The 19242-nt window shown below is 42.0% G+C and overlaps 1 protein-coding gene across 1 annotated transcript; it reads left to right on the forward strand.

Moving 5' to 3' along the window:
* Nucleotides 1-2361: 2361 nt before the first annotated feature.
* ARL13A (ARF like GTPase 13A) lies at nt 2362-12381 on the forward strand (the record flags this gene model as incomplete). The annotated part of the gene is made up of 8 exons (XM_080653099.1): nt 2362-2402; nt 3084-3154; nt 7379-7628; nt 8412-8517; nt 9247-9434; nt 10514-10604; nt 10696-10936; nt 12290-12381. The coding sequence occupies 8 exons, from the start codon at nt 2362-2364 to the stop codon at nt 12379-12381; spliced, it is 1080 nt and encodes a 359-aa protein (XP_080509225.1).
* Between the last annotated feature and the right edge of the window lie 6861 nt (nt 12382-19242).

Raw genomic sequence — 19242 nt, forward strand, 5'->3', positions numbered from 1 at the left:
CAGCAGCGGTTCTCAACCTGTGGGTCACGACCCACAGGTTGAGAACCGCTAGCAGGGTCACCTAACATGAGGAACTGTATTAAAGGGTTGCAGCATTAGAAAGGTTGAGAATCACTGGTTTGAGGCATGCTGTCCTCAGCTGCAGCTTGTTTGAGAGATTTTTAGCAAAGTCTGAAGCCTGAGCCAGGACAGGCCATTCATAAGGCAAAACTGCTGCAAACAGCTTGGATGGGGCTGCAAATTGGATGGGGTGAGGTCTCAGGTAGTCCTCAGGGTGGAGCTAAGAGTGTGCTTCAGGCTGATTGAGACTCAGCTATGACTGCCAGTCAGCCTTGTGGCATGGGAGGTCCCAGCACAGGAACAATGACCCTTGCAAGCAACCCTGTCTAGGTGAAAGCCGCCCCTGAGTTCCTACTCTAATGCCAGACAGTCCAGCTCCTTCTCATATGTGTCTGGGTCCCCCAGATCCACCTGGTGCTGGAGCTTAGAGGTATCAAGTCCGAGTTCATGTGCCGGCCCTTTAAAAGGAACAGCTGGGTCTCCAGCAGCCTACATGTCTCTCATCCTCAATCCTTGCTGGTTTTTACAGCCATAGTTGTGGGGACTTCTCTTCCCAGCTCTGGGACCCTGGGATGGGGGTCTGGTGTGGGGCTTGGACCCTTTGCTCCTCACGGGAGGCCTCCACAGAGATGATCTCCCTCCAGATTAAAAAAGTGGCACATGTGGGTGTCAGACCAGCCTGTTCAGCGCCTCCACCCCTCCTAGCAGTCTCAATGTGCTTTCTTTTTTACTTCTCTTGTTGGAGGACTTCCATTCAGCCAGCTTTCAGGTGGTTCTGAATGATGGTGGTTCTGTATTTCAGTTGTAATTTTGATGTGATTATGGGAGGCAGCAAGTACAGGCATTTACCTACACCGCCATCTTGGTTCTCCCCTTAGGATAAGTTTTTAAGGAAGAACTTGTATGATGCCAGTTTGACCTTTCCTGGTGGCACTAACAAATACAGAGAGCCTGAGCTCAAGTTAGGAGGCTCTTCCCATTGTAAGGATATAGACATGAAGCTGCTACTGGCCTTGTCTCAAAGAGAGATGGCTACTGTGGAACCCAGACAGTCAGGTTCTGGTGATTCAGGCTCAAGGTCTTATCAGCTTTATGAACAAAGCTGGAGGAAAGCTGGTTTTGATCACAGGCAATATATATAAGGTCTCCCTTTTGTCTAGCATAAACCAGAGCCATTATCCAGGAGGTCCTTATGGGAAGCCAAATGATCTCCTAAGGAACAAACTGTACTCTAAGAAATGCTATGAAATGTGAGTCCCTATTTGGGAATGACAATTCTCCAAAAGAGTGGATGACTCTGATGTTATCCAATGATAAACTGGCACATACAGTGTGCTCATCAGAGAGCTAAGCAAAGCCTATCTGAGTATCAGCTGAAATACTTTGGTAGCCCAACCAGAGTTCCCCCAGCTCTGAGCTCCAATATATTAGTCATTAGGGAAATGTAAATCAAAACCGCAATCACATACCACTACACACCCCCTAGGATGGCTATAAACAAAAGACAACAAGTGTTGGCAAGGATGTGGAGAAATTGGAACCCTCCTGCACTGCTAGTGGGAATGTGAAATGTTGCAGCCACTTGGAAAAACAGTCTGGCACTTCCTCAAAAGTTTAAATGTAGAGTTATATGACCCAACAACTATACTTCTAAGTATATGTATCCATGAAAACTGAAAACATATGTCGACAAAGTTGTACAAAAATGTCTATAGCAGCATTATTGACAAGAGCCAAATGTACATAAACTAATGAATAAACAAAAAGTGGTATATCCATACAATGGGATATTATTCATCCATAAAAAGGAAAAAATACTACTATATGCTACAACATGGATGAACCTTGAGGTGATTGTCTAAATTATCCTTTTTACTTAGACATTCACTTCCAAATATGGTTGCACTTTGAAAACTCCTGGAGAGATTATGAAACTCCCTGAGAATCTTTGAGAGTGGGGCACCTGGACTGATGTTTGCAATCTATTAGACTAGATCAGTGGTCGGCAAACTCATTAGTCAACAGAGTGGCAAATCGCGGCTTGTGAGCCACAGTTTGCCGACCACTGGACTAGATGATCTCTAAGGTCCCTTACAACTCTAGGAATTTTATGAAATCTATGACAATGGATCACCAACATTTTTTAAACAGAGGCAATAAGAGAACCAAGCACAGTAGATAGTTGTCACTTATAACAGGTTTCCCAATAAATAGGTCCTTGAAATCTAAGCTGGTTCTTCTCCAAGGCTTCACCCCACCCCACCTATGGTTGAATGAAGATATTCCCAACAGGGATGATCTATGGATGAAGGGAAGGCCACACCTGATGCCATCATGCCTGTGTAGGTTGCTTTAACAAGAAACCATCCCATTTTGCAGGAATATGCCAGTAGAATTGAGGATTACCCACCCCTCACTCTATGACATTTATAGATAAGGGTGGCTAGAATAAAGTAATGGACTTCTATCAGTCCAAGCCTTTCTGTTTATCAGCACCTATGTAGTTATAAGCTGACAAGTTCAATGTTAATAATGGGGCTGATTTCTTATTTACTTGTTTCCCTTAATATTACAGAACAAAGCTGAATCATGTTCAAGCTAGTGACATCCTGCTGGCCTCAACTAAATACTGATGGAACACGAAGGTAATATTGTAATTATTACCCTAGACCTATTCCACCATTTCCTCCAATGTATCTGCCCACAGTCCCTCATGGGACAAATCATGATATACTGTATATTGTTAGGGGAAGTGATTAGTCAGTGTCTGCAAGATTGAGGACAAGGTTTGAGGAGAATGGCTAATTCTGCAAGGCAAGTGACTCAGGAAGAAACACATCTTTGGAGACCTTGGGAAGGGATTCCTATATAACCTTCTACCACCTTGGCTGTGCCTTTTATGGTACATATATTGGGACTACTGTAGGAAGATCCCCAAACACCAAGGAAGAGTAGACTTCTTTGTTTAGCTTAAGAACTGACTGCTTTTAAGGCTTTGGCTCATTTTTCTTTTCCATTAATAGGAATGTGACCATCATCATCATCGGTCTGGAGAATGCAGGAAAAACTGTTTTTGTGGAGGCCTTCCACAGACGTAAGGAACTAGAAGCATTAGACACTGGTTTAGGTCTCTCTTGGGCCCCAGTGACAAATGAAATAATTATTCCTTCCTAGCCTTACTTCACAGCCCTCAGGTTCCCTCTTTTGAAGATAAGCATTTTCCAACACACATACACAATCCTCTCCTGGGGTATTATCAGCTTGTTCATGTAATGTCTGTCACCATCTCCCTTTACAAGATATCCTAATTGAACATCCTCATATAGTGTCAGTATGAATGACAAACTATGTAAAGCACTGCAGTCAATTATGAAGGATAGCATGTTTGAAAAAGTGTCTAGTTTCAGAGCTCAATTAAAGTAGAATTTGGTCTTAAGAAGTTTAATAACATTAAATACTTTATGACAGTTAATATAGAGGAACTTGAGAAATGTTGTCAGTTCAGAGATATGCAAGTTTAATACCAGATTTCCAGTTTAATACTTTGACATTTCAAGAAGCATTTACACAGAATTGCAGGGAGCTACTATTCTAGTTGTGAAGACACAGCTAAATGCTAGTCAGTCAAAGAGCCCAGCACACAGGCTGGCATAGGATGCCCTCCACTGATGTTTATTAAATAAAAGTAGGGGTATGATGATGTGGCTGAATTTTATATCACTTAGAAGCCTTCAGCAAAGTCCAGGAAAGGGCTAACCTGACTCCTCTGCCACTGGTGTACTGGAAACCTGCATTGATTTTCTTGAACTACAGCAACAGGCTGCTGGCTGATCTTTCCATCTCTAGTTGTCCCCCCAACATTCAGTCAACACAGTTGCCTGAAGGACTTAAAATTTGATAATGGCACTTTTTTTCTGCTCAAAAGCATTCAATACCTCCCCATTGTATTCAAAATAAAATTTTTAAGTTCTGTAGAGGCACACAGGGTCCTCCATGATTTGGTCTCTGACTTCTCTTCCAGCTTCATTTCTCATGCTCTCTGCATGTGACCTGATAGAGCCAAAACAAATGACTTGCTATTCCTCTGCCATCATACTGATCTATTTCACATACCTATGCCTTCTGTAATGCTGTCCCACTACCTAGCATTTTATCCTCTCCATTATCTACCTGGGTGGGGCCTGGGAATCTATATTTTAAGAACTCTCCAGGTGCTTTTGATGGGCAGCCAGCTTTGGGAAGCACTCATCTGTAATTAGCCATATGCTATTTTGTCTTTGAGAATAGTGTCTGCTTTCCATTCTGGTTCCTAGAGGATAGAGCCTGGAGTTGTAAATTCATTCACAGAGAAGTTTCTAATGGCCAAGAAGCAAAGTTCCACTGAGGTCACATTCTAAGGAATGTCTCAGTCCATACAGGACTACTACAGTCAATCTATTAGGCTACTCTGTATGCAATATGCAATAGCTCACCTCTCCTGTTCCTGCAAATGTTTATGATTTCAGATAACAGATTATAGCCTAGGAAGGAAATCCCAATCTATAAGTAGTAACTTGTGTTACTATAAGTTGTAACTTTGAAGCTATAAACTATCTGCGATCAGAAACCATTATTCTCAATGACACCATATACTATAACTGTTTTGTCTGGAAAGGTCACGTGGGGTGAAAAACACAAGGATGAGCATAAGCAGGTGCCCTAAATGAGGAAATTTAGGGCAGTGCCTCTCAAACCTGGCTATACATTTCAATAACCTGGGAAGCTTTTAAAAAAGAACATGATGCTTGAGCCCCACCCCAGATCTATGGCATCAAATCCTCAGAGAAGGAGATCTAGTGTCATAGTTTTCAAAAGCTCCATAGGTGATCCTAAGCATAATTAGTACTGAAAGCCAAAAATCAGAATAACGTGGGATTCTTTTACACTTAATTAGTGGGACCTGGAGGCTCAAATACTTTGAACTGGAGGGGGGTGGGCATGGAATCAAAATCTAACAAGCAGCACCAGATGATGCTGAAACACAACAGGCATGGATTTCTTTGCTCTTTAGGATAGTGGGTCTCAAACTTTAAAGTGCAGAAGTATCACCTACAGATTTTTTTAAATATAGGAGTTTGTTAAACATGCAAATACTTGGGTCCCAGCATAGAGATTCTGATTCAATTGATGTAGGATAGGACTTTATCACCGCCATGTAACTCAGAAGCCGACAGTACCCAGACTGTTGTGCTTTATGAAATACTCTACCAGGGATATAGAGATGAATTAGTTTCTTTACCTGTCCTCAGGGAGTTTATGAATTAATAGAGGAAATAAGAGAAATGTAAAGTGTCAGGGAACAACAACTTCTCATGGCTTCTAGAGTTCACCAACAATAGATTGCATCAATACTTTAGACAATAAAAAAAATAAAAATTAAAATAAATAGATTGCATTATTGAAGGAATTGGTAAGGTTTCAAGTAAAAAGAAAAAATAACTAAGGAAAATGTTTTGATTAGACAGGGAAAAATAACTTAAAGCTTGCCTTCATGCTGGAAACAAATTAAAACTATCTTTATTCACTTACTATTTTAAGTAGTCTAATGCAGACATAGAAAATATCACATCAAAGTTGTAACTTAAAAATGTATGTTATCTGAAAGCTATAATTAAAAAGAGCATTGACTTACATGAAAACAGAAGTTATAAGATCACATTAAGATGTAATAATGATAATATATGCATATATATAAATATATACACATGTAAATGTCTATATAATCATACATTACCAAAGATTTGAAAGCATCTTACTAACTTCTCAGCTAAATGATTCATTCTGGCAATCCTAAGGAAAATGTCACAAGTAGATCTGAGATTAGAAATAGAAAGCTACTAATTCTGGTCTTAGAACTCCCAAGTCTGAGTATAGAGAACCTATAAAATCATGTTGCTGCTTATGTGGGCAGAAATCTAGGTCAGAACTTTCAGTTCAATGGACTGGAATTTGTAGAAAGATTGTCCTTTTGAACTGCACTTCTATGGGGGCAGAATAGGTATGGAATGCCCTATGGGACTGTATGATCTGGCCATGGCCTTGACAGGGCAAATGTATCTGAATTTGGTATTGTTTCTTAGAAGAGATATGAAAAGTACTTCATACTCACCCACAATAACAGGCACCATAAACATGCATTGAACACTTACTGAGTGTAAACTAATGCAGAGCCCCTCCCTCACTATTTTAGTTGGGGAGACATGGCATGCACAGAGTGAGGTGAATGACCAGCTTAACAGACCATGTGCTCAACAAGGGAGAGAAAGTGGAGCTGGGCTGGTCAGAGAAGCTTCCCTAAAGAAGCCTTCCTGAGCCTTGAAAAAAGGGTAGGACAGAAGAGCCTCCTGGTCATTCATTTATATTTACTGAGCACCTCTGCCCTTGGCATCATGAATATAGCAGTGAATAAAATTGAAAGGGTCCCTGTCCTATTGCAGTGTATAATCCATATTAGTAAATTGTTGAATTTATAACACTGTCATATGTACTATTATAGTGATAAGCCCAGAAGAAAGGTACCTTATCCAAACTTGTGGATGGCAGTGTGAGTTAGGGAAAAATTTCTAGAGCAAGCGTCCTCAAACTACGGCCCGCGGGCCACATGCAGCCCACCGAGGACATTTATCCGGCCCGCCGGGTGCCGCTGCCTGTCCTGCTTAGCAGCCAACTCGTCCCGGGCCCGCAGTGCGAATAGGAATTTGTTCATAGTTTTTTTTTAAACTATAGTCCGGCCCTCCAATGGTCTGAGGGACAGTGGACTGGCCCCCTGTTTAAAAAGTCTGAGGACCCCTGTTCTAGAGAAAACGAGATCTAAATAGATTTTTAAAAATAGGTATTAACCAAGGAAAGAGCAGTGTAAGAAATGGTCTAAGCTGTGAAAATAGCATATTGTGAAAACCCAGGGCACAAAAGAGCATGGCATTCTTGTGTAGTGTGGGGAGAGTGAGCCAAGAAGCAGAGGGAAGAAAAGACTGGGTGTGTACCAGGGACACTGTGGACACCAGACAGGGTAGAGATAGGTCTGGCAGGTTAGGAGGCAAAGGAGTCTGTAATTCTCTCCTGGGAGCAGTGGCCACTCACTGAAGATTACTGAGCCAGGAGAGGGTCGCCTGGGCAAAGTGCTGGTTTAGGGAAATGAATCCATGAGTGAACAGGATGGTAAGATGCCTCAGTAGCATTCCTCAGGGCAGGCTCTAGTCAACTTTTGTTTAACAAATTCTTTCATCTAACTATATCCCTCTGCTTTGTGGTTGCTTCTCCTCTCTTCCCTTATGCATAGTACTTCCTAGCAAGATAGACAGTTGTATGAAATCTAAACTGACTACAGTTCTGCTAGATGAATATGAAGTTTCTATCTATGACCTGAATGGAGATATGAAGGGACGAGAAATCTGGCCCAACTACTACGCACAAGCACACGGGCTTGTTTTTGTCCTGGATTCCAGCGACTTAGGACGCATGCAGGAAGTGAAGACCACTTTATCACATCTGCTGTCTGATGCAAGAGTGGCAGGAAAACCCATCCTACTGTAAGCCTCTGCCTTTGTGCTCAAGTTCCCCTTCCAGGGGGTAACCCAGTCTTCTGGGGTCTGTTTTTAAGAGCTACTTTCTACTACACACTGCCATGGGTGAAAATGTTACCTAATTGTGCAAATGTAACTTTGAAAGCAAGCATCAAAGGGAAATGGGAGAGTAATATCTGGATTTCCTACCTCCATCCCTTGACTCTTCCTGAAGATTATCTTCCTGAATTTATTTCTCTTTTTTGGCTTCAGTCTCATCCCCTGAAATGGTGGTAGAAAACCACCCCTATTTTGTATAATTAATGCCAATGGCCTCCTCCCTTCACAGACTGCTCAAGAGTCATGTAACTAGCACTGATTCCAGGGTGATACTTCAAATGGCCCAATCAATCATCACTCCCACACCCTTTTTGCATTTTTTGTTCCTCATTAGCACCCCCAACTCAAGTATGAACAGAGTTTGGCAGAGGCTATTTAAAAAGTCCAAATCTGTTCATATCCCAGTTAGTAATTTTAATTAAAGTTCGATGGCATAGTGTAGAGATGAATCGAGAAATTAGATCTGGGGATGATCTTGGATTCAAATTATTTGTGCTATTCTTTCCTCCATTGAAAATTGGCTAGAAAAAATGTCTGGTTCATCTCATTGTGTATGTCTTTAAAGCTAGTTCTTGAATATGTAGAAACTGTACTATAATAGGTTCTCCCCCTATTTCCCTTCTTTTCTTGCCTCTATTTGTTTTACTCTTCCTCTCTTCTTCCTACCCTCTCTCCTGTGCCCTGCTCTAGACTGGCAAATAAACAAGACAAGAAGAACTCCCTCTTACCTTGTGATATTATTAAATATCTATTCCTGGAAAGGATAATGAACGACAACAAGTTCATGTGCCGATTGGTAAGTGTCAACCCCTCCCCTCCTTTGCCCTCTCAAGCCCAACTGGTGCATACCTTGCACCATTCCACAATCAGCCCCATATGCTAGATCTCAGGCAAAGCCTCTTCCTGCCAGGTAATATCTATAGTGGTGATTTCTGATTCGATGATGATAATATCACACTCTTAACCACTCTCACATCTGTTTTCTTATTAGAAAATTGCTCTGTAAAGCTGGAAGCTTCAATATCCTCATTTTATGGATGAGGCTCAAAAACTCTGAGTTCCTTGCCCAAAGTCACAAATCTAAGACATTACACCACAACCACTTTATTAAATGACCTTGGCTTTTTTAGCTTTTACTTACATTCTCAGGTGTGAACACTGAGTTCTCCTAGGACAGTGGTCGGCAAACTGCGGCTCGCGGTTTGCCGCTCTGTTGACTAATGAGTTTGCCGACCACTGGGATAGGGGCTTAATCACAAGGAACAACAACAGCTGTAATTATTGGAATGGAGAGTCTAGGTCAGTGGTCGGCAAACTCATTAGTCAACAGAGCGGCAAACCGCGGCTCACGAGCCGCATGTGGCTCGCGAGCTGCAATTTGCTGACCACTGTCCTAGGAAGTCTTAAAGTCTCTCTAAGCAATGCAGAGCTTATGTGTACCTCTGCTCCTTGGCTAAGAGTGAAAGGGATTTTGATCCCCAGTGGTCTCAGGTTCCTGAGCTGGAGTCTTCTCTTTTGGTCACAGGAACCCTGTTCAGCTATTCAAAACCTCCAAAGAAGCAACCATCAGCCCCTACTTGAAGGGCTGCGCTGGCTGTTAACTGCCATTCAGAATAAACAGGAAGAGATGTGTGCTCACCAACAGTCACTCACCTCCAGTACCCCAACCTCCAAGGACACCACAGGCTCTGAGGATGAATGTGCATCAGTCAGGTACTGAGCTGCCTCTATAAGGTTGATAAGGCCCAGCTAGCATGGCTCAGTGGTTGAGAGTCTACCTATGAAGCAGGAGGTCACAGTTTGATTTCCGGTTAGGGCACATGCCCGGGTCGATGGCTTGATCTCCAGTGTGGGGCATGCAGGAGGCAGCCAATCAATGATTTTCTCTCATCTTTGATGTTTCTCTCTCTCTCTCCCTCTCCCTTCCTCTCTAAAATCAATAATAAAAATATAATTTAAAAGAAAACAGATGTAGGAATCAATATTCAACATAAGCAGGGAGTTTTGGGAGGTGCTTGGATTCTGTGTGGTTCTGAGCAAGTCGTTCAAGATCAATTGGCTCAGATGGGGCTAAGTCAGTGACCATAAACTTTCCAGCATTGTTAGGTATACCTTCCCCCTGGCACAACTTGAGTGGTCACATTAGTGGGATGAGTTGCAGAAAGGTAAAGTCAAACTATCAACATTAGAGCTTTTCTAAAACAGGATTTTTATTCCCTGATTTGCCGTGTGGAGAAGAAAAGGAACAGAAGCCCCTTAAGGAACTTCTAGGCCAGCCGTGGGCAAACTACGGCCCGCGGGCCGGATTCCGCCCGTTCGGCTGTTCTATCCGGCCCGCGGAGCTGAAAGAGCAGAGGGTTCTCTTGCTCTCCCCTCCGCTCCTTTACTTTGAATTTATATTAGTTCACACAAACACTCCATCCATGCTTTTGTTCCGGCCCTCCGGTCCAGTTTAAGAACCCATTGTGGCCCTTGAGTCAAAAAGTTTTCCCACCCCTGTTCTAGGCAATAGTCTCTATATGAACGTCCTGGAGCCACCCCACATTCTCTACTTGCAGTTCTCTGATCCAATAATAAGAAAATATGGGGGAGAAGAGGAATATGAAAAAGAAAAATAAGAAAACAGGAGGTGATCAAGGTTTTGAGGAATAAAAGGCTAAAATGTCCTCCTGCTCTGTTGTCCCTTTCATTGTTCAAATACATATGCAGGAATGGGGTAACAGCTGAATTTAATTAAGGAGCTTGAAGTGTGTCTATTTTCACTATTGCTTTGTCCTTTCTATGTTCCCCAGCTTCCCTACCAACATAGAAATGACGGAAGAAAAAGAAGAGCCTCTAAGACAAAATTCAATGGAAACTAGGCCCCTAAAGCCAATCCTACAGGTAAATGGCTCTTTAAATATTATTGCCCCAGGGACCAATATCTAAACTGTTGGGCACCAACTGACTTTTCCCCCTTCATCTTGCTGTACAGAAAGAAGGCTTAAGATTAAGACCTAAAAAGAATGTATCAGTGACATTTGCTTTAGATGAACCCATGGAGGAAGATAAATGTTCTGAGGTAAATGGAGCTCAAAACACTAATAAGCTTCACTACAACTATAAAGCTGATGTTCAGTTCCCAGCAACTTACACCAATGATGACGATGAGTACGACGACTATGATGATGATGATGATGATGATGATGATGATGATTATGATGATCTTTTTGAAGGTAATGCTAGATCAGTGGTTAGTCAGAGAAGAAAAAATACAGGTGTCCCAAAAAATGTATACGCACTTTGAATAATGATTAATTCCAATGGGTTAAATCTGAAAAGAAAGAAACATCAATTGAGCTATCAGCTGTTAAGTGTGTATACATTTTGAAGGGACACCCTATAGAGAGACCTTTTTCTCACAATGTATAAAACAGTATTCCTATTTTGAGTCTGAAACTCTTTTCTCATACTATGGTTGGTGGTCAGGAGAAGTGGATGAAGGACAGGGAGAATCCTTGGATACCACCACCTAGTACTCCAGTATGATGGCTCAGCACTGGCTGACACAAGATCTTTGTCTGAATGGGTATAGGTTATAATTTATATATCACTTAAAAGTTATAATTTCCAGTGGTGGAGGTACAAATTGGCACAATCTTTATGGAGAGTACTTTGGTTGTCTTCTCCCTTTTGTTCTCACTCTTTCAATATATATATATATATAAAACTTTAAAAATATGGAAACCCTGTGAACCAATCATCTCATTTCTTGATCTATATCCAAAGATAATTACACAAGTATCCCAGAAAAGGATGCTTGAGATTGTCCAATTACAGTATTATGTACAATAGCTAAACGTTAGAAACAGGCTAAATGTTACCAATGCAAAACAACTAAATAAAGTATGGTACATCTGTACAATGGAATACTATGCAGACATTAAAAGGGCTATTGTTGTCTTATATTTACTGACATGGAAAGTTTTCCACAACCTGATGTTTTGTTAGACAAAAAGGGAAGTCAGAGCATAGCATGATGTTTACATACACATAGAATATCTGGAGAAAAATCACTAAAACATTAACAGTGGTTTTCTCTAGGTGTGATATACTAGGAGAGAAGTAAAATCCCTAGGTGCCTTTCTTTGGATTTTTGTCTTATTGGAAATTTTCTTTTTATAACAAGCTATATGATTTTTCCCAATATAATAAAGGCATTAAAGAAAAATAGCTGTGAGGACTTGAAGGCCTATTATTCTTATTTTGCCCCTCATTCTCAGTGTTTGCTGGGACCCCAGTCACCATGATGGTCAAGTATCAATATTATAATTTCATCTCTGCTCTCCAAGGGATCTGGCTCTCAGGCTACCCCAGAGTCTTGGATTGTTATATCTATACAAAGAGGCCTGGACTTGCCCAGGGACACTGAAGAGGAGAGAGGCACTGATCTGAAATGAGGGGTGAAGATGAGAGTTGAGTAGAAGAAATCTGGTGGAAGAATAGAGGAAGTGTTTTTCTAGATATCTGAAATTACCCCTAAATCTCTGTCCAAAATTGAAATCCATTTTTCTTTTCTATAACCTCAGAACCCAGCCCAAAAAAGAGAATGCCTACCTGGTATGTAGAGGAGATGATGCTGGAAGATGCTTATGAAGACATCTTTGAAACCTGTGGTTAGTATTCCTTAAAGTACGGGGAGAAGGGAAAAAGCAAGAGTGAAAGAAAGTCAAGGCAAGAGGGTAGGTGCCTGCTGAGGTGGAGTCTACACTCCCTTAGAAAGTGGCCAATACCCTCCTAATCTGGAGTGGTCTGGGAAGGACAGGAAACCTGGAGCTTAGCTTTGCTTTCAGTGACTGGCTGTTTTCTGTCTCTTCTTTGACTTTTAACAGAGTACTAAAGAGAAAAATGGAGGGACATAAAAAGAAACATCTAATATCCCTCCCTCAGTAAATGAACTCATCTCAAGAACCATTAGGACGATTTCAGTTTTTTGATTTGTATTTAACTAATACCTCTACAATCCCATACAACTCCACCTACTCTAACATCGCATTCCTGAGAAATCCCATCCTTCCTGTACATCTATCCATCAAATGAATGTTACACCCATGGAGAGGCTCAAGAACAGTTAGCATCCATTTGAGAATGAAGACAACCTTGACAAAGAATAGAGACCTTACATTTTTGCACCCAGATGCTCCCCAGGAAGCCTATGAACAACATGTCCTGGCTGACCGACTGAAATTGAGTCTTAGAAGTACAGGGCCAGTTTAGAATTACATTTTCCCCTACCGTTTTTGGATATAATGGGACTGGCAGAAATAAATAGAACTTTTCTGCTGAGAATATGGTCTGCTGAATCATTTTTTCATCATGCCTCCAAAAACAACTCAGTTTTAAATTCCCAGCCATTGTCAGTGAAGTCTGGCAACAACTCTTTTGCTGTCCCTTCAGGAACAGTGACAGCTGCCTCTCCTAACATTTTGGTTAGGTATGCAAAAACTGTACAAACTTGAACACACTCAAAGCTCTATGCCAACAAGGGTAGTAGTAGTGGAGGTAATCATTATTCTCACAACACTGATTATTTTCACTACCAGTATTACAGCCACCACTTATTGAGTGGCTTATAAATGTCAGGCACAGCACTAAGTTCTCCACATTCATTATCATATTCATCACAACCCTTGGGGGTAGGCACTATACCTGCCTGCATTTTACAGATAAGGACAGAGATGTTAAGTGATTTGCTCAAGGTCCCAGAGCCTGTAAGAAGCAGAGCAAGGAACTAAACCCAGATCTGACTCTAGAGATGCTTTGGCCAGAAAGATCTGTTTATACATTTCTCAAACTCCATCCGGAAAGATAAAGCTATATCCAGGAAAAATGCTGAAACTTAGCCATGCCCATGTCAGGAGAATTATGTTGATAGCAATGAGTAGTAGTCATAGACATGGCTGACTGGGCACTTCCATTTTGCCAGGTGCTGAGCTAAGTACTTTACAATACATTAATGCCTTTCATCTTCACAAACCTATGAGGTAGTTCTATTATCATCATCTTAGAAACACAGAAACTGATGTTCAGAGAGGTCAAATCATTTGTCCCAAGGCACCCCCTAGGAAGCAGCAGAACTGGTTTTCAAACAAAAGTCCAACTCCATAATTCATATTCTTAACTCCTACTTGATACAATCTCACCAGACAGTATAAACCAACTAGCCCATAACTGTTTCTGAGAGAAAAACCTGGAGAGTCTGACACTAAGTCTGTGTCATTTCCTATTTTACATTGCAATATGGCCTCATCTCCAAGGGAACCATCCCAGGAACCTTGTGGATCTGACCAGATTCTGACCGGGATTCAGCCTATTAGTCATAGAGCTGGAAGGAATGTTATAGAGCCTCTAGTCCAACCCAGTTATTAACCAGATGAGGAACTTGGGTACAGAGATGTTGACTTGCCCAAGACTTTACAGCTGATCACTGACAGCTGCTCCTAAAATTTATGTCTGTGTGCCTGAGCCAGGGCTCTATCCTCCCTATCCAAATATAGTCATGAATCACTTAATGAGGGGGATACATTCTGAGAAATACGTGGCTAGGCAATTTTGTCATTATAAAAACATCATAGGGTGTACTTACACAAACCTAGGTGGTATAACCCACTATATACCTACCAGGGGTCCTCAAACTTTTTAAACAGGGGGCCAGTTCACTGTCCCTCAGACCATTGGAAGGCCGGACTATAGTTTAAAAAAAAAACTATGAACAAATTCCTATGCACACTGCAGGCCTGGGACGAGTCGGCTGCAAAGCAGGACAGGCAGCGGCACCCGGCGGGCTGGATAAATGTCCTCGGCGGGCCGCATGTGGCCCATGGGCCGTAGTTTGAGGACCCCTGATAGCCTATTGCTTCTAGGTTATAAACCTGTATATCATGTTACTGTACTGAATACTTTAAGCAATTGTAACACACTGGTAACTATTTGTGTATCTAAACATATCTAAACATAGGAAAGGTACAGTAAAATATTTTATAAAAGATAAAGTGTGTGTGTGTGTGTGTGTACATGCATGCACACACACGTTGTGGGGGCTAGGGGAGGGCTGTGGAGGAAAGCACTGTCTGAGAGAGAAAAGACATTAGGAGGAGCGAGTAAGGGATGGAGAAAGGCAAAAAAGAGGAGAGGAAAAGGGAGAGCATAGAGCAAAAGAGATGCAGAGAAATAAAGCTTGAGAGGAGAAATAATAAAAGGAAGAGGTGAAAGAGAGAGAGGGAGTGAGGGAAACAGAGGGTTGGTGGGTCGGGGGGTTGTGATCTCCCAGGCTCCCTTCCTCCCCCTGGCCAACTCCAGGCCCTAGCCTGGGGCAGGAACATGGTGGATAGAAAACATGCTGAGTCTTCTTGTCCATTTAAACCACCCAGAACTACCAGTAAATCCAACATCTTAGTAGGGTTCAGACTTTCCTTTCAACATTGCAAACAAATTTTTCTTATACTCCATATAATCCGCTGTCATATATTCAATCTATCATTGACCCAAACGTCATTATGTAGCACATGATCTACTACATCTTCCCTGTGTCTTCTATGGCCACTCTTTACCCACCTACATCCCTACAATTTTCCCAATAGTAGCACTGACCATGCTGACAATCATTCTCACCCAGGGATACAACAAATATCTACTAAAGAAGAATTTTATCAGACAGGAGACTATAATTCAACAAACCAAGGTTTTCAAGAAGATTGTACCATCCACATTTCTTTATGGCATGTGTGTTTATGAAGCAGGCATACTTTCTCGACCCAGAGGGAAGGGGAAGTGTAACTAAAAGGGGGATAGGAGTGCCATCTATGAATGTGTGCAGGATGAATTTAGTTTGAAACAACCTCTGACGGAACTGAATTTCAGTATATTGAGACACTTCCCTTTATACAATGTATGTGTCAACCAAATTTTTCTACATGGAATCCATCAATCACAAGAAGTTACCTAAAGAATATTCCCCAAATACAGCCAACATGCTCTTATTTATTTTTGAATGAATCTTAATTTTGTTACCACAGGCTGTTACTGTATTGTAAACCCCCTTATCAAGCTAGCTGATCTGGGAATTTCTCCAAGTGAAGACAGGAATAAGAGTACCTTACCTACCTCATAGGCTTGTTGTGATGATCAAAGGAGACAATCCATATCAAAATGCTTAGCATAGAGCTTGGCATATAATGAGTACATTACATATTAGTTACTGTTATTTTGATTAGGGGGAGGAGATTAGATTATCAGATAGCTATACCTCTTTTCTGCAAAGAACAGCACAAAGAGAGATGTCTTAGATTCTAAGGTACAAAGAGCACAGAGAATCTAGGGTACCTATAATCACTGCCAACCACTGGCTCTCATCCTTGTCCTTGAGAATCCTAAATGTGCCAAAGAGCTCTTACAAATCTGTCACAGCATGGCAACTGAGAGACCAAGATTAACAATAGTTTATTGAGCCCAGAAAGCATATTTTCTTTCAGGTAAGTGGTTGCCTTGGAGTTTCTCTCCTTTCATTGTCAAGGTCTTGGCCTCCATCCTCAGGACTTTTAGGGACTAGCTCCTGTTAGAGTCACTTCAAACATATGAACCTGGTCCATCATTCAACAAGCCACACATGGCTTTGGGTACTTGTCCATTTTGTTTTACAAGACAGGCCTGGACTTTCTGACTAGAGAAGTCAATATACATAGGTAGAGGGGTCTCTCTACTCTGAATGGTTTTCAACTACTCAACTCTGGTCACCACTCTACATTCACATGTTGTTTCTACCAATCCTGTGGTACCCCATTATCAGGTTCGGTATCCACTATGATCTTCAGGACATGGGTCATATAGTTAGTACACAGTAAGGGGTAAGGAAGAATTGTGATAATTTAGGGTTGGAACATGCAAACCAGTAGTAGCTAACCTAGCTATAAGTCCCGTGGAGATATGAATATTTGGTGCTAGGGCCTACCAGCTGTGTTTTGAATATCATTCTTCCCTCCTAGTAACCTATCATAACCACTCATTTTCAAGGCAGTTGCTACTGGCAAGACTTAAGCAAATGCAACAAACACAACACCACTCTTCTCAAGAGAACTGTACCAACTAGTATTCTTTTTAAAAAATATATTTTTATTGATTTCAGAGAAGAAAGGAGAGGGAGAGAGAGATAGAAACACCAATGATGAGATGGAATCATTGATTGGCTACCTCCTGCACGCCCCCACTGGGGATCAAACCTGAAACCCCAGCATGTGCCCTAACTGGGAATTGAACCATGACCTCTTGGTTCACAGGTCAACCCTCAACCATTGAGCCATGCAGGCTGGGCCAAACTAGCATTCTTAACTATAAAATGCCATTGACCATGGGTGGGGTAGATGTCAATCCTGGAATCACTGTTTTGTCATCACTCACCTCTAAAACATTTTTGGTGGGGGGCTTCAGGGGTCTTTATTAAGTGATGTTTTAGTCTCAGTCTGCTAGGGACTGGGAATGGGGGTGACCCCACTTCCCCCAGGTTGTCCCAGATTTGCTATCTTGGAGGAAGGAGGAAGGAAGCGTGCTCTCCTCTGAGGACAGCCTGGAAAGCTAGGCTAACGCTAGAGTGGGGGACAGCAGAGCTGAGATCCCCAACCCACACCCTCAGGGGGAGGGGCAGAAGTAATCCAGGTCAAAGCCACCCACCCATAGCCCTAATGCTGCTCCATTCACTGACCTAAGCTATTCATGATCTTTGTTCCCAAAGTCACCTCTACACTCCAAAATCTAGTCCCATGTTCAGCCCCACCAGGCCTTCATTCTTGGGGGAGGGCAAAGAAGGAAGCCTATCAGGATGTGGGCCCTTGACTGGACAGCTTTTAGGGGTCTTTCTCTAGATAATCAGGAGGGTGGTGGCTTCAAACTGCACACCCTCTCCTCTTACTGGCATCCCACTCTGTCCCAGCACAAAAGCCAAGAGCACAAAGAACAGTGACTGTGGTAAAAAGGAAAATGGGGGGGCTTGCAACCTAGTTCAGTATCTGGTTAAAACTGTAGTCTTATTTCCCCACTCTGACTGACTTGGGTGGAGCTACAGAGCCTAACCCCAGGGCCCTGCCATAGCTGACTTGGGCGGAGCTGCAGGGACCCTCAGGAACCCACCACAGGAGGAGATATATAGGCCAGAGCCTCCCTATGAGTTCAGCTCAGGCTTTGGATCCAGAATTCCCCTGGACTAGCATATCTGCGAAATAAAGGTTAAACTTTCCTCCCTCAGAGTGCTAGCTGATCGTTCTCCTGTGCATTCTGCCACAACATTTGGTGCATTGTCTGAGAAACATCAGTTGAGCTGGCTCTTAGGCCACTGCTGAGGAGAGCAGACTTCGGGGCACTAGCTTCAGTCTCTGGGACCCAAAGAAGGCATGCCATCGGCAAATTCACTGGTTCCTGAACTCACGGGGCCCAGAAGGACTGTGGTGACTCCACGCTCCAGCGGACCCAAAACAGGCAGGAAACACCTTTCTGGGACTTCCCAGGAGGGAAGTCAAAATCAGACGTCTGAAACTAAGTTTTTCCCCAGGGAAATTGGTCCGAGTTCTGGCCTGTCCTATGGGACAGAAGAGGTAGCTGGCCCCTACCTAGGTAATTATTTACCTCAGTATAGCTCGGATCATCTGGAGGAATGGCTTCTAGATGGTATTCACTGTCTCTGAGACTTCCTAGGCAGTGTTGTACTTCCTCTGTTCAGGGACTTTTTCTGTATCTCTGCACAATTGAAACTGATTTTGTGAATGCAGGGTATTCTGTGGTGTAAATGTGGTGTGCGCTGGTGTAAAAGTGTTTGTTTACTGATGTTTTTTGTTTCTGTGTTGTTGTTTTTTAACCCTTCTAAACCTCTCCCGTGTTTCCGTAGTGATTCAAAGTTTTTAGTGGGGAATGTTATCTGTCTTTATTGTTTAAATATGCCTCTTTGTTGTTTGTTTAAATTGCTTAGCTAGTGAAATTTCCATTTGTGTCTCTTAAAAATATGAATGTATTGCTAATTTGAGGAATGTTAATTATTTACATGTCACATAAAAATTAAGGCTAAGAGTTCTAACTATCTGGAAAGAAAGTATGGCTTTGGTGTAATGGAGGAAGATAAAGAAAAATGTTGAAAGTTGAATGGACGACAGGCCAATAAGCCAGGACAAGTAGAATAGGGAAACTGAGCAGAAATCCTATCTCCCCTAAATCAAGGACATTGGAGCCATCTTGTACTTTGGAGCCATCTTGTAAATCCTGTCTTCCCTAAACCAAAGACACTTGGGAGTAAATGATGTGCATTTTGCCTCCCTAAACAGAGGTTAAATAGGTTATGTCAATGTACTCAGGGAGACTGATAGCAGAAATATGATTAGTGTCATTTGTTGTCCACACACAAGGACAAATGAAGTTAGAAAATAAGCTTTATTTTGATTAGTTCTTTTATTCAGGTATTTTTTTTTTAAAAGAGGAGGCAACTGGTCTTTCCCTGCAACATGGG

The sequence above is a fragment of the Plecotus auritus genome, assembly GCF_963455305.1.
Source record: "Plecotus auritus genome assembly, chromosome: X".
NCBI lineage: Eukaryota > Metazoa > Chordata > Mammalia > Chiroptera > Vespertilionidae > Plecotus > Plecotus auritus.